General features: G+C 37.1%; 1 protein-coding gene across 3 annotated transcripts in view; it reads right to left on the minus strand.

Annotated features, from left to right (window-relative positions):
* The window catches only part of zc3h18 (zinc finger CCCH-type containing 18), a 43,036-nt gene extending 31,001 nt beyond the window's left edge, over positions 1 to 12,035 (minus strand). For 2 of the 3 annotated variants that reach the window (XM_067420397.1, XM_067420394.1), the window contains exons 1-8: positions 11,863 to 12,035; positions 9,782 to 10,684; positions 8,784 to 8,868; positions 4,156 to 4,310; positions 3,960 to 4,055; positions 3,526 to 3,683; positions 926 to 955; positions 90 to 201 (exon numbers count right to left, since the gene is read on the minus strand). In XM_067420397.1, coding sequence (XP_067276498.1) covers positions 90 to 201; positions 926 to 955; positions 3,526 to 3,683; positions 3,960 to 4,055; positions 4,156 to 4,310; positions 8,784 to 8,868; positions 9,782 to 10,663 — 1,518 coding nt within the window. In that variant the 5' untranslated portion in view covers positions 10,664 to 10,684; positions 11,863 to 12,035. The other variant, XM_067420396.1, reaches the window with a different exon arrangement.
* Positions 12,036 to 14,777: the final 2,742 nt, after the last annotated feature.

The raw sequence follows: 14,777 nt of genomic DNA on the forward strand, positions 1-14,777 counted from the left end.
GTAACATTGCATGTTAGTTTTATGTTAAAACCCCCTAGGAAGAAATAACATAAGTAAAACAGATGAACACTACATCAGTATGTACTCACAGGGTAGTACGGCAGTGGGGTCTCTGTGTACTGCACTCTGAAATTCTCATACTGGCCTCCACGCCAAAAAGCTTCCATCTCATAATCGTAGTATGGGTCACCATATGGATCACTACCATAGAAACGGTTGTTAAAAATACAGTTGGGAAGAGGGTTTAAATGAAGTGAGGACTGGGGTGGGCGATATGACAAATCTTATATCATATGACGTAATTTTATTTTGCGATGACAAAATTTATATCACAATATAGTTGTTCTGCTTTAAATAAGTTATGATATAAAAAAGGAACCACTGAAATTTCATTATTCTTACCACCCTTTTCAATATATTTAAAAAAATGTAACTGTATTTTTATTTATTTTTCAAAAAAAAAAAGGTTTACATCATTAGGAAAAACAAAAGAAGACAAAACACAAAAAATAGAACAGGGGGTATACCTTTTGTTTTGGTGCAAGTCACCATTTTCAATATTTAAAAAACTAACACCAGCCTAAAAAAACTCAAGCTTACTGAAGACAAGTAAATACTGCACGCATCTCTCAGAGGGCGTAATGAAACAAGCTGTCTTTCGCTGCTTATTGCAAATCACCTGCTTTTAAACCACAATGATTACAAACACTTGTAAACAGTGTTAAACAGAAAACAGCTTTCGTGACTGCATAGAACAGCATTGTCAAATGAGCATAACTGCGATAGAGACGACGGTCTAAATTCTGTACCGGTTGGCAAATTTCTGCTGGTTAATTGGGTCTACTGGTATATCTCCTCCAACCAAGTAAAAATCAAGTGGGTTACACTTTGTATTGAAAGGAAGCATTTCATTTATAGTACTCACCCATATCCTGGATCTCTGAACTCAATATCACTGCAATGCAGAGAGAAAAAAAGGGTCCAAATTAGAGGACGGGTATATAGAGTACATGTCCATGAGCTTTGTTTTAATCAACAAGAATGCAAGTTAAAATTTACATGAATTTGTAAAGTAACATAATATATTTTAGGTGCAGAGACAAGCAATAATGTATTTTTTTTTGCCATTTGGAGTGGTCCTACAGTGTGATGTTTAAAAAAAGAAAATAATAAAAAATGTAAAATAATGAGCAAAACAATAGTTTTAGATGGGTAACAATTAACCATAGGTATTTCACATAAACTACCTCCATTAGGGCTGCAACGATTCATCGAGTAACTCGAGTTAATCGAATCAAAAAAATCTTTGAGGCAAAATCATCTGCCTCGACGCTTCGCTTAGTCCATTTAACTACACACAGATGATGCAGAAAGACATTTTTTGTGTAAGGACTCGGAGTATGAGCGGATTGCGGTTATATCCGCGGTTCAGGTGCATAAACATCCCAAACATTGCAGGTGGATGAGAGAAATCGTTAATATGTTGATTTTAATAAAGACGCGGAACTCTCATATCACGCTAAAACGCAATGAATGCGTGTCGTTCTTTAACTTTCGTTTTCAGCTCATGTCGAGATCAAAGACCGCAATGCGAGAGAGAGAGAGGGCGGGCGGGCATCAGCACTGGTAATATCATTTAATATCGCTGTTTTTAAATGAAGACAACTGTGTGTTGAGCTTCAGGATGCGACGCTGAACATTTAAGTTTCATTTGCGGCAGTTCACGCGTCAGCTGAGGATGGAGATACGAGCAACTCCAAACACATGAACTCGATGGAGTTTGCAGCTTTGCACATGGATCACCGTCATTGTGATGTGTGTGAAATCTTTAATGAGACTTTATATATCCTACTTGATAATATCTTCGAAATGCACCATTAGATGTTCTCAATACTAGGCGCAACAAATATCAGAACAAACTGTAACGCGCGTGTGTGTGTGTGTGTGTGTGTGATGAGCAGCGCTCGTGCTTTCAGAGCTCAGAGCTGCGTGCTTTCATTGATTTGTGTAATTTAAATATCACACTTTAATCATATTTATAGCTACTAACTTAAAACAAGCTGTGTTACAATGATGAATGATTAGCTCAAAAGATCAGCATGCGTGATGTACTTTAACTGAATTAAACATATCTCGCGTTTGATCACGTTCTAGCGGTTATTCCTCCGTGTGATGTATAGGTTGTCGACCCTGGTTTATGTAAATGTAATTTTGCCCAAATATTTTTTTTTGTTTTGTTTAGCAACCTACTTCAGTGTAGCTAATATGTGACGATAGCATCGCGCATTCGCGCTTAACACGGAGGATTTGAAGTTGTGACCACCTGATGCGGATGGATGGTTTGCTTCTAACAGCTGATTCGGTGACGATAGAGCTGATCCGCTCATCTCTTGCTCCAAGTTAACCTGTCCAATACATTTTGCTTCAGTAAAGGAGTAAATAAGATAGTAAATGCTTATGTCATGCCTGAGCTGAAGCTGATACATGAAAGTTAAGTTGCACAACATGAATACAATGTTTAGTTATTTATATTATTTATAGAATATTTATAGAATATTAGAATATTTATATTATATAGAATTTATAGAATATTTATATTATTTATATTGGCATTATTGTTATTTATATTACTACTATTTAGATTTATTGGTTGTAGGTTTAGTTTTAGATTGAACTATGTTTACCTTTTTAAAGTAATTTGAAATAGATTTTTATTTAATATAATATGGCAATTGTATGCATTAAAATTGTTTAGTTTCACAGTTATTAATGTATGCAATTTCAGCAATAAAACTTAATTTTTCTAAAAAGAAGACAAATTAGATGTTAATTTTAAGATACGCGTCTTAGTGTCTCTTATTGCTCTTTAATAAAGAAAAAGTAATTATTATCCGATTAATCGATTAATCGATCGATTAAGTGGTAGATTAATCGATTACAAAAAGAATCGATAGCTGCAGCCCTAACCTCCATATTAAATTTAAGAGTTAGTTCACCCAAAAATGAAAAACATTGTCATTTACTCACTCTCATGAAGATATTTTGAATAAAATTAAGAGATTTTGGTCCCCTGATTGACAGTCCACACAACTACCTCTTTGATGCTTCAAACTGTTCATAGAAAACATTAAACAAATCCATATAAATGTATTGGTTCATGTGAATGAAAGCCTAAATTCAAGCTTCATCATATAAAGCAATTGTGTCTCTGACTAAACCACTCAATTCATATGGATTTGTTTTTACAGTATCTTTAGGAACTTTTTGAAGCATCAAAGAGGTAGTTGTGTGTCCTGTCAATGGAGTTACAGAAATCCTTCAGATTTCATTCACATATCTTCATTTGCATTTCGAAGATGAACAAAAGTTGTTCAGGTTTGGAACAACACGAGTGCGAGTAAATGATGATAGAATTTACATTTTGGGGTAAACTAACCCTTTAATTAAGCAGAAGAAACTTATCAGTGACCATAACAAGTAGAAGAGATCACACTATTAAGTTATTTATAAGTTATGGTTTCTTACCCAGCATCTCTGATCTCTCTGGTTATACGATAGCCACGTTCCCTGAAGAAGTCATTTTCTTTGTCAAAATCTCTATCATCTTCACCTATGGTTACAGTAAAACGTTTTTCCTCAAAATCTGGTTCCTGCTCCTTACGGATGGTGGCTTTCTTCAACACCTAAAGGGAAAGTAGAGCTTCTGTAGTTGGAACAGTTTGATTCATCTGGAAACTTACCATGTCTTTCATGCATAATGAAAAAATATCTCTAGCATTAGAGTATCAAAACGTATATTATGTCATCTCAGTTACAAAGTTGACACAAAACCAGAACACACTAAGATTCATTTGCATGGAGGACTGTCAGTCAGGAAAAAAGCCGGTATATTACTTACCTAGACATGGTCCTTTTTACATTGTTGACTCTCAAAAAAAGTAAGGTGGTAAAAACCGTACCTCTTTGGCATGTCTAAGGCCTCTTTCCCAGGCACTCTCAACCGGAGGATCTATAGGAGGTGGAGGGGGAGGCAACTCTTCCACAGCAGGGGTTCCCTGGAAGACGATTCAAATGTTCAGTTGAAATTTAAACTTTGTTTTTTATTCAGGAAGAAACAAGATAGTAGAAAATTTATTAATTAAAAAGGATGCATACCCAGGGGTTAGCAGGCATGAGGGGATGTGGTCCTCCTCCTCCTGGAGGAGCTCCGTTAGGAGAGAAGGGGTCTGGCTTGGAGATGAGGGAGTAATTGCCTTTATCATTGACTCCTGGATGGATAAACCTACAGATCATGCCCCATGTGCAGTTACCTGTCAGAGACCAAAGAGAGGCCATTATGATATTTATTTGTATTTAATTTTTTTTAAATATTAACATCTAAACAGTCTGCTGCTTTGCAGGATTTTCTCTGCAGATACATTTGCTAATAGGAAAGATACAGTGTTCAATTGCTCCCCCTGCTGTTGTAATTTGGGCATACACAACAAAAATATACAAACAACAAAATGCAAATTACATGAATATCAAACTTAAACAACTTCCCTTGATGATAAAAGTCTTTCTATTATTACCTACATGAATAAAAAAAAACAGTCTATACTAAAAAAGTATGTCAAAGTTAGTTCAGATATCAGCTGAAAGACAAAAAACCATCAAATCTTTACTACCACAGAAGTGGCTCTCTTTAAACAAACGTCTAAAACGTGTGAACAGAATACCTAAAAAGTTCTCTTTTAGATCTCTTCTCTTCTCTTTCACGCTCGAACTGACAAAAACATACAATTATGCCAAAATTCATTTTGTGTCAAGTATCTTCGTATGTAAATTCTTAAATAAGTTAAGTGCTAAATGAATGCAAAGAGTTGAGAGAAAACAGGATGTGTCAGACTGGGTCAGATATGGGTCATGTACGTCCAGTCTTAAAGTGACAGCAGTCTAATAAACTTACTCTAGTCTGTGATTAATGTGAGGACTAGTCCACACTTGCAACTGACACCATTGCAACTGGAGTTTCTAAAAAAAGTTTGGTTTCGGTGTCTGGATACTGTGTTTGCACGTGGACGAACGGCCAAACCGCAAAGAAAAAGCTGCAATTTTGAAAATACCCGTGTTCATGTGGACAGGGCCTTAATCAAAGAAAATCACTCACTACTCGACTGAATAACATTTGTAGCTTTGTATTTTAAAGCCTATTAAATGTTAAAGTCAATAGCTTTCAATTACACTGTACTGCTGAATAGCTATAATTAATGACTAAAATTGAAAAAACTAAATCCATGTAATAGAGACATCAGTATCAGTGAGACTGGCCTTAATTCAGCAATGAATAGCCACGTTTCCACCATAGGAACTATACCCAGGAACTTTGGGTGGTACTTGGTGTGTTTTGAACGCAGGAACCAGGGTCTAATTGAAGTTCCGGGTAAATATTTCCCCCTCCAAACGGCCCTGCTCGCGAGGTAGTATTTTTTCAAAGTTCGGGAACTTTCAAGGGCGGGACTTGGGCGCTGAACATGCTGATTGGTTTAGCATTTTATTTCAACCGGCTTTTGCGAGGTTCGGCCTACGTTCTGTAAATATCAGTCTTGCTCTCTGTCTGATGGCGCGCGTTCCGTCTCAGCCATCTCACGTGCAATGTCCGTAATGAATGATAATAAAAAACATTGTCATTTTAAATCTAGCTTTACAAGCTTTCTGAATATGCTGCATATTTCTGAATCTGCATATTAGTGCTCTTTTCTGTCGTTGTTAATTACCTCTTTAGTAAACCTATACATAATCAGCAAAAGCAGCACAGCTTGAATCTCTTCCATACTCGTTATAAATTTTTTACAGTCTATTTTTCACCATGTAAACGACCTGACCGATTACTTTTAAGTGTGCGTCCTTACATGACGTGACAGCGCGCGCCGCACTCATGTTGACAAGAGAGGAAAGCTCATTTTTCTGAGGGGTAAACTTTATATTTCGTAAGTTATGAAGATATTGTTGGAATAATGACACAGCGAGGCAGTTTTTACTTTAACTGTGCTTCTGAGATCATTATTACACTTTACAACAAATAAATAGCTTATATAATACTGTATTAGTCCTGGTGGCCGTTAAGAGTTGCTATGGCTACAGTTAACACATTCCAGCCGGTGCAGAAAACAGTGTTGACATTTTTGATGCGGCAGACAAACTGCATGTGACAAAATGATTGCGATTGAAAGTCATCACATGTAAACACCAGATCGGTTTAGATAACGTCTCATGTAAACAGTCCACTAAATATTTCAATCAGTACGCAAAAATTATTACTGTCCGTCACTGACTTGGAGGAGCAGTCGCGCGCAGTCCTACATCACCGGACTAATTTGTCTAATCTTCACGGAACTTTAGATCGCGGTGGAAACGCAGCAGACAGCTGCAGGTCTGGGGGGGAGAAAATTTCCTGTAAAAAAGTTCCTGGTACAAATTGTTCCAAGGTTGTTGGTGCCAGATAGGCTGGCCTGAGTATTTCAGAAACTGCTGATCTACTGGGATATTCACACAAAATCATATTTAGGGTTTACAGACAATAGGCTGAAAAAGAAAAAAATATCCAGTGAGCGGCAGTTCTGGGGGGCGAAAATGCCTTGCCAGATGCCAGAGGAAAATGGTCAGGTTCAAGCTGATAGAGGGGCAACAGCAACTGAAATAACCTCTTGTATGCAGAAGAATATCTCTGAACAGCAGCAGAAGAACACACCTGTGTCTCTCCTGTCAGATAAGAACAGTAAACCGTGGCTACAATTCTCATAGGCTCAGCAAAATCGAAAAATAGAAGATTGGAAAAAACATTCTCTGATCTGATGAGTTTCGATTTCTGCTGCGAACATTCATATGGTAGATTCTCGACTTTGGTATAAACATGAAAGCCTTGTATCAACGGTTCAGGATGCGGGTGGTGTAAAGGTGTGGAGGACATTTTATTGGCAAACTTTGGGCCACTTCATTTGTCTTGCTATCGCCAGACCAAGCTTAATTTAAAATTGAACATTGGTCTGGGGAGTCTGCTGTGTATTTTCTACTGCACAAAAGGTGTAATAAACGAGCATTATTTGAATGACTCAATATGAAATTGGATAGTCCTTCAACCAATCAGGCCACAAGAGGTGTGATCAACAGACAATGACCCGTCGTTTCTCTATCCTTCATCGTGTTAAACCCCCCAATATTGCGCAAGGTGGATAAGCCAGTCTACGATTGGTTCCCGCAAAAGTGTAACAGAAGCAGAAGAAATGAATGTACAGGTTTCCAGACTGAGTTGCAGGGCAAAATCAAATCGCGGGCAGATCCAGCAGGGTTTACCCAGTCTACCCCTTCATACCAACTGAGCATCATTTAAAGGCTACTGCCTACCTGAGTATTGTTGCTGAACATGTCAATCCCTTTATGAGAACAGTATACCCATCTTATGATGGCTACTTCCAGCAGGATGTCAAAAAGCTCAAAATAATCAAATAAAACTTGTAAAAAAAAAACGAAAAACAAAGCGGAGCACCAGCTTAAAGTGCCATGCTAACACAAAAGCCACAAAAGCTACTAGCCGATTGTACACACTGGATTAACTGTGCAGAGGGACCAAACAGCAAAGCTTTATTTCCACCAAAGAAACAAGTCAGACGAGTCCCCAGCGCGAGGTTGTTTTAAACGACCCTTATTTTAATAGATATATCCAAGCCGCCACGTCATGCAGTCACACAGAGGTAATCATCGTGTTTAATTCGTCTTTCCTTCATTACATTTTTTTTTACTATATCATGAATTGATATTTTGCGATTGTCAAATATGCGGAAGTTAATGTGTCTTGTTGTTTAAACTGATCATGTTAGTTGATATAACACGTGATGAGTATATAATTCAGAGGATCTGTTGTCATCAAGTAAATTCATGAATTTTCCCCGAGATACATAGCAGGTGGCCAGTGAACATGGGAGAAGAACAAACTTTGTTTCATGCACAATGTGTATCTGATGTGAACAAAATATTTATTTAAATTATAATTGAAAGCATTATTATTACACCTTCCATATCAGTGTATGGCATACATCCGTCATTTTGTAAACTATACATGTCTTTATATAGGCTAGTAATTAATGTATATTTCTCTGAAAACTTAAAATAAACATTATGTGGTGGAATAGTGATGTATGAATAGTGATATATGAAAAGCAATGAGCGCCAGCCAAAGAGCAGAAGCATATTTGAATTTATCAGTGACGGAAACAAACCAAAATAAGAGCTTTTTTCAGGTGAAATGTAAAATTAGATGAATTATTAATAAGATGATTAAGATGAATACGCATGGATGACAGTTTGTGACAGTAAGAGTTCAGTTTATTCCCCTCACACTGCCATGGATTTTCACAAAGCAGAGGTCACCTTTCTTTAATTCCAAAAGGAGAGATTGACTTTTGTCGTTATTATTATTTTGTGCTGTATTATTTGGTTACTGTGTTATTTCTAGTTCAAAAGGTAACAAAAGTAACACTTTAAAATCTAAAGTGTTCATGTGATTTTTATAAATTGTTGTGAAATTAATGAATGCATAATAATCGTGAAACCGTGATTATTTATCAGACTATAAAATACCAACAATCTATAATTGTTGCATCCCTAGTTCTGAAGGCAAAACAGGTTCCAGTCCGGTACTAGCAAGGTGTACCTAACAAAGTGGCCAGTGAGTGAGCGAGTGTGTCTGTAATGCTGTTTTAGAAGATTTATAACCACTTCGAGAAAAGACATGAATGAAGAATTACCTTTCATGAAAAACCTGCAGATGGGTCGGGGTCTGATCTTTCTGTCCATGGGGTCCTTAACCTCCCCTTCTTCAAGGTCATCATCCTGACATGAACAGGAAAAAAAACCTCTTACAATAGCAAATAATAATGGCTGGTTATTGATGTTATTGTTTTAATACAAATTTAATACAAATACAAAAAAAAATGAGCAAGGATGTATTCAATTGATCAAAAGTGACAAGTGACTTGATCACAGTTACAAAATATTTCTTTATCAAATAATTCCTATTTTACGATATTTTTCATTAAAGAATCCTAAAAAAAAAAAGGTATCACCGTTTCCACAAAAATATTAAGCAGCACAACTGTTTACAACATTGATAAAAATAATCAATGTTTCCTGAGCACCAAATCAACATATTAAGACTAAATCAACATATTAAGACATATTAAGATTTCTGATGGTTTACAGGAAACAGAAGACTGGAGTAATGCTGATGAAAATTCAGCTGCCATCACAAGAATAAAGGACATTTTAAAATATATTAAAATAGAAAACAGTTATTTTAAATGGAAATAATATTTTCCAATATTAATGTTTTAAATGGATAATGAATAAATATTCATGATGGCTTTTTCAAAGAACATAAAAAAATCCAACTGCCCCCAAACTTTTTGAAGGGTAGTGTAAACATATTTTATTTACATATTATATCATTAGTATATTAGGTGACCACTTCATATTAAGAGTGGGGTGTCATTTCTTTGGATTCTAGAAAAAAAGATTTATTCAATGGCTCCTTCTACTGTTATGGTCAGGCCAAACAATCCACACACAAAAGAAATCTGTGCATTATGCAAAACAAACTACCGCAAATGTTGCATTAAAAACTCCCGCTACTGGTAAAGAATACAAAAGCTTCATCATGAAAAACATTAAAACTGTAATAATTGGCTATAGAGTGGTGAACTGAGACAGAACAGCTCCTACAATCAAATGATTTCAAAATACTTACATCTATCTCTCCCTCATCAATCTCCCCATCATCTTCCTCTTTCTTTTTATCACGGAACGAATCCCTCCTGCCTCCCTCCCTTGAGTCCTCAGATTTTCTCAGCGGTGTGTCTTTGTCTGGAGGCAGAATTGGTTTTCTTTCCTTTTTCTTCCGTCTCCTCTCCTCTTCTTCATCCTCCTCTTCCTCCTCTTCTCCATCCTCCCCAGCGGGACCCTTCTCTGCATCATCCTCCTCAGGAGCGGCGGCGCTAATCTCTTCTGGAACCTCCTCGTCATAATCCAGCTCATGTTCGTCCAGATCTCTGGATACAGAAGATTCATCCTTCAACTCATTCACTACAATCGCCTCCCTCCTCCGCCGCCGCCTCTCTTCTTCCTCATCCTCCTCTTCCTCAAGCTCTGCACGGCCAGGCTTGGTGGTTGCCTCATCCTCCTCATCCCGTTCCTCCTCGACTGGGGTGAAAGGTCGCTCGTGTTCTGGGCCGGGTGATTCAGGATCCGGTGATCTCGGCGTCTCAAGGATTTCTTCTTCCTCCTCCTCTTCCTCACGGCTAGCATTCTGCCTGCTTCCTCGCACCGTCAAACCAAGGTCTTGTTGGTGGACGTCTTCTCTCTCCTCCCTGTCTATCTTGTAGTCTTCCAAGTCTGAAACATCCTCTGGATCTTCTCCGACAGCAGCTACTCTGTCTCCAACCTCAAAATCTGAGTCTCCTCCTCCCTCCTGTACATCATTTTCATCGTCATTTAAAAGCTCACTGTCTGACACTCCCTTGTCTATGTCTGCTGGGGACTCGGGCGACTCCAGCAGCTCATTGTCAGAGAGACCCTTCTCCTCTTCCTCAGGAGATTGTGGGGACTGGGTTGGGCTCTCAGGCGTATCCATCAGCAAGAATGCTGAAGCAGACTATCAATAAAAGCAAACAGTTCATTAAACAAAAATACAAATGTATCAGACACATTCAAAACACTCTTCCTAAGTTAACAGATGATTTACCTTATACACTCTAAAGCAGACTTGCTAAAATAATACCTAACATATTAGTGGGTAGATATATAGGTAGAATCTAAACGTAACACAATGAACTATACCACAGCAAACGTTGACAAGAACACAGCAAGGGGCTGTGCTTACTAACACTACTGAAAAATGTTTTTTTTTTTTTTTTTTAATTAATATTAAATTGTTTTTAATATATGCTTTAAAATTATGTTATAAAACCTAAAACCATCCAACAAACAAACAAAAATAATGTCAGTGTTAATGCTTTGGCTATCTGACGGTTGACTTAATACTAAATATAAAACAATTTATAAACATTGAAATATTTATATTGTCAACATATCAAAAAACGTAATGTTTTAAAAGTTAGCTATCATTAGAATATACATTTAAAAAAAAAAAAAAACTACTGCGGTAGATATCCTCTATAGGCCTATACTAAACTGGCTTTCAGAATACTTCTGTCACTATATATTTTTGAATGACAGTTGTAGCTAACACAAAGTTAAATTAATCGTGTTATTTAGGTGAAACATTTTTACCATGATAATTTTATGCAAAGGCAGTCCTGCATGAATATAGCTTATTAAACGAATGCATTACCCTTCTAGTTCTTCCACAATAATAACACCTCTATATTAGCCTGCTAACGTAAAATAGCTTAACCGCATTCAAACTTTTAAAAACTTTCCATACCACACAAAGGCCAATCAATAATCATCTGGAACTTGTTTACCTTCTCAGACTTAAGGCAATGGATTCATGAGAGGGAGACCGACACGTCTTACTAGCCGCTTTATCTTTAACGGGAGAGCTCGTTGATGGCGATGCGGCTAACAGGCCCGAATCCTGCCCGCACACTAGAAAACGACACCATTTCCGACATTTCCCGAACGACCGCGCCGCTTAAACGCCGAGACTTGAGCTTAAATAACACATCCGATACTTTCTAAATCTAAATTCGCGAGTTACGGCGTTGCACGATGTTTCTTCGATGCACAATGGCTACTATCTCATGCAACAATAAAGCGTTCCCTCCAGCACAACACACGGACATCGCGTATTAAAACACATTCGGTCACCTTTCAAACCACAGAGTCTCGAGAGACAGGGTCTCAGTGTAGGGAGTCACCCGGTCTCTTTCCTTGGGGTGACTGTGTTCAAACAATGAACGATCTGTCTGGAATTCTTATTTTTCTCTACCGGAGAAATTCATAAACCCTGCACGACACAGTGAGAGCGGCCATTACCCAGACGTCATCAAAGCTCGACAAAAAAATGTTTTTTTCTTCTTCTTCATTGAATAGAACACAATTCACAAAGAAGTTATATAAAGGAAGAAATGATTAAACTAATACTTGGAAACAATGAAACATGTTAAGTATACAATACATAAATAAATATACTGACGCATAATATCATACAAACTGGAACAAAAAGTTATAAAATAAAATTAATTATATAAAAAGAGAAAAAATAGGTTTAAAGTCACCAAAAAAAAATTTTTCTTTCTAATATTGCAATATTTATTGTAAATGATGATTTATCTGTACACATCATTATTTTTTTCCACAAACAATTGATATTTAAAGTCACCATGAAAGCAAAAGTGACTATTCTTATTTGTTTGTATAAATATTGCAGTATTTATTAGCTATAAATTATTTACGTTTAATTATTATTATTATTAAATTATTATAAATGTATTATTATGAGGGCAGGCAAACCTGTTACTCAAGTTACAGGACCCAAAAATGTTCGTCCAAGCATTGCATTTGGTCCGAAAGCGTCCATATCCTGCCTGTCAACATGTATTTCCACACTGGTGTAGGTTGGGTGACCAGATGTCCTGAAAAATTTGGGACAGTCCAGAAATCTAAACTGTTGTCCCAAATCCCGAATCTGGCCCTAATTGTCCTGAAAATTATAGGCCTACTAAAGCAAAATATTGTGTAGTTATTGTCTGATAAACATTAAAAACTGTCTGCGAAGGTTGAGTCGTCCAGCAACTAGCCCCCACCGGCTGCTCATTGGTTGCAGCATATTTTTCTAAGTTCTAAAAAAATACCGTAGCCGGCTAGGCTAGTGTGAATAAAGGTCCTGTTTTCCCAGGACACGTCCTGTTTTCAGGTCCTGTCCTGGCCTTCCTGGATGGTGTTTTGAAAGTGATGAAAATGTCCTTCTTTTCATAATTTTCTATTGGGCCATTAAATTGACTGGCAGTTGAGTATTAGTTACAGTGTCGGCGCTCCTGATGCATTTGATGCATTAGGTGCATGATGCATTTGATTTGCATTAGTGTAACCCGCCCGTAACAAAGAAGAGGCTGCGTGCGGCGCCTGCCGTAGAAAAAGAGACAGTGCTTTCAAAGCTAGCTTGCTATTGCTAGCCGGTCCAAAATTGCCTGCCCTACCTTTAACACGCGGCTAGAGAAGAAAAGATTATTGCAACTTCCATTTCATGCCTTCAAGACATGAATTCATGTCTTGTTGACACAGTGGGTAAATTCAGGGCAATTGGGGACACTTTCTGCCATTGAGACATGGAAAAAATGTCCCAATCAACCTGAATTCACACCCTATATTGAAAATCGTTTTTATTTGGTAGGGACCCTACCAAATAGAAAAGATTTTCAAAATGTGTATGTGTGCATGTGTCTCTATCATGTGAGTGTACATCAGAACATTTTTCAAAAGTACTATTCATTTTTTTAGGGGTAGAGCTTGGTGTGCATATGATAGCCCGCATTGTGCCTCAAATCACTCTCAAGATACATGCACGGTGGGTTCTTCCACTAGGGGACGCTATTGTTATGAAGGCATCCAGTTAAGAAGACTTACAGTTAAAAGAGTGCATTTACAACAGTTTTAAAAGATTGCTGGGAATATAAAAAGAATGGAGGGAATAGTTTTGGATGGAAATATGAGCAATGGGTCAAGGAGTGTAATCTGAAGGATGAAGTTATCTGTCCTAATATACCACTACATGGTGTATCAGTATGGAATATTACAGAACCTGTTGTCGAAATGAGATTATTAGATGCCCGGGAAAAAGAAGAAGGGTATAGTAATAGTTTTGAAATCAGTGGTTTTATGAGAGAAACATTTCATTCTTTTGTACAGATTTATACAGATGGATCTAAAGACCCGGTGAGTCAGAAAGTGGGAATAGGAGTGTATATTCCCAGATTTAAATCCCAAATAAGTTTAAGATTAAGTGATAAACTATCTGTATATTCCACAGAATTAAGTGCTATAATAGTAGGATTGCAGTGGGTTGAACAGGTTAAACCAAATAGGGTTGTAATCTGCTCAGACTCTTCATCAGCTCTTAAAAGTATAAAGTCAACAAGAACTGACAGAGAAGACCTGATGGTGGAAATTTATACATTATTGTACAGAATGAAAGCAGAGGGTACAGTAATTTATTTCTGTTGGGTACCAGCACATATAGGGATAGTAGGGAATGAAAAGGCAGATCAATTAGCAAAAGAAGCATTAAATAAAAAATTGGTGGATATTAAGGTACCCCTGGGAAGAAGTGAGGTAAAATCAGTGATTAATAAGGAAATAATTAAAGTGTGGCAACAAAGATGGGAAAATAGTAGTACAGGCAGATGGTTTTATAATATTGAAAAATCAGTAAGGAAAAAGGAAAAGTCTTGTGGAAGACATAGAAAGGAAGAAGTTATGATATCTAGATTAAGGTTTGGGCATACAGGGTTAAACTCAACACTTGCAATAATGGGGAAGCATGGAAATGGTATGTGTGATGAATGTAATGTATTAGAAACAGTAGAACATGTGTTTTTTAAGTGTAATAAATATCATGATGATCGTAATAGTCTATTCAGCAATATAAAGACTAGACCAGTAAGTGTAGTGGACCTATTGGGAAAGGATTTGAGAGATAATCAGGTATATACGGCGGTTTTAACCTTCTTAAAGTGTACAGGATTAGAGCATAGGATATAGATTTAGTAGCCTGCTTTCATCCA

Source organism: Pseudorasbora parva, chromosome 16 (assembly GCF_024679245.1).
Source record: "Pseudorasbora parva isolate DD20220531a chromosome 16, ASM2467924v1, whole genome shotgun sequence".
Lineage (NCBI taxonomy): Eukaryota > Metazoa > Chordata > Actinopteri > Cypriniformes > Gobionidae > Pseudorasbora > Pseudorasbora parva.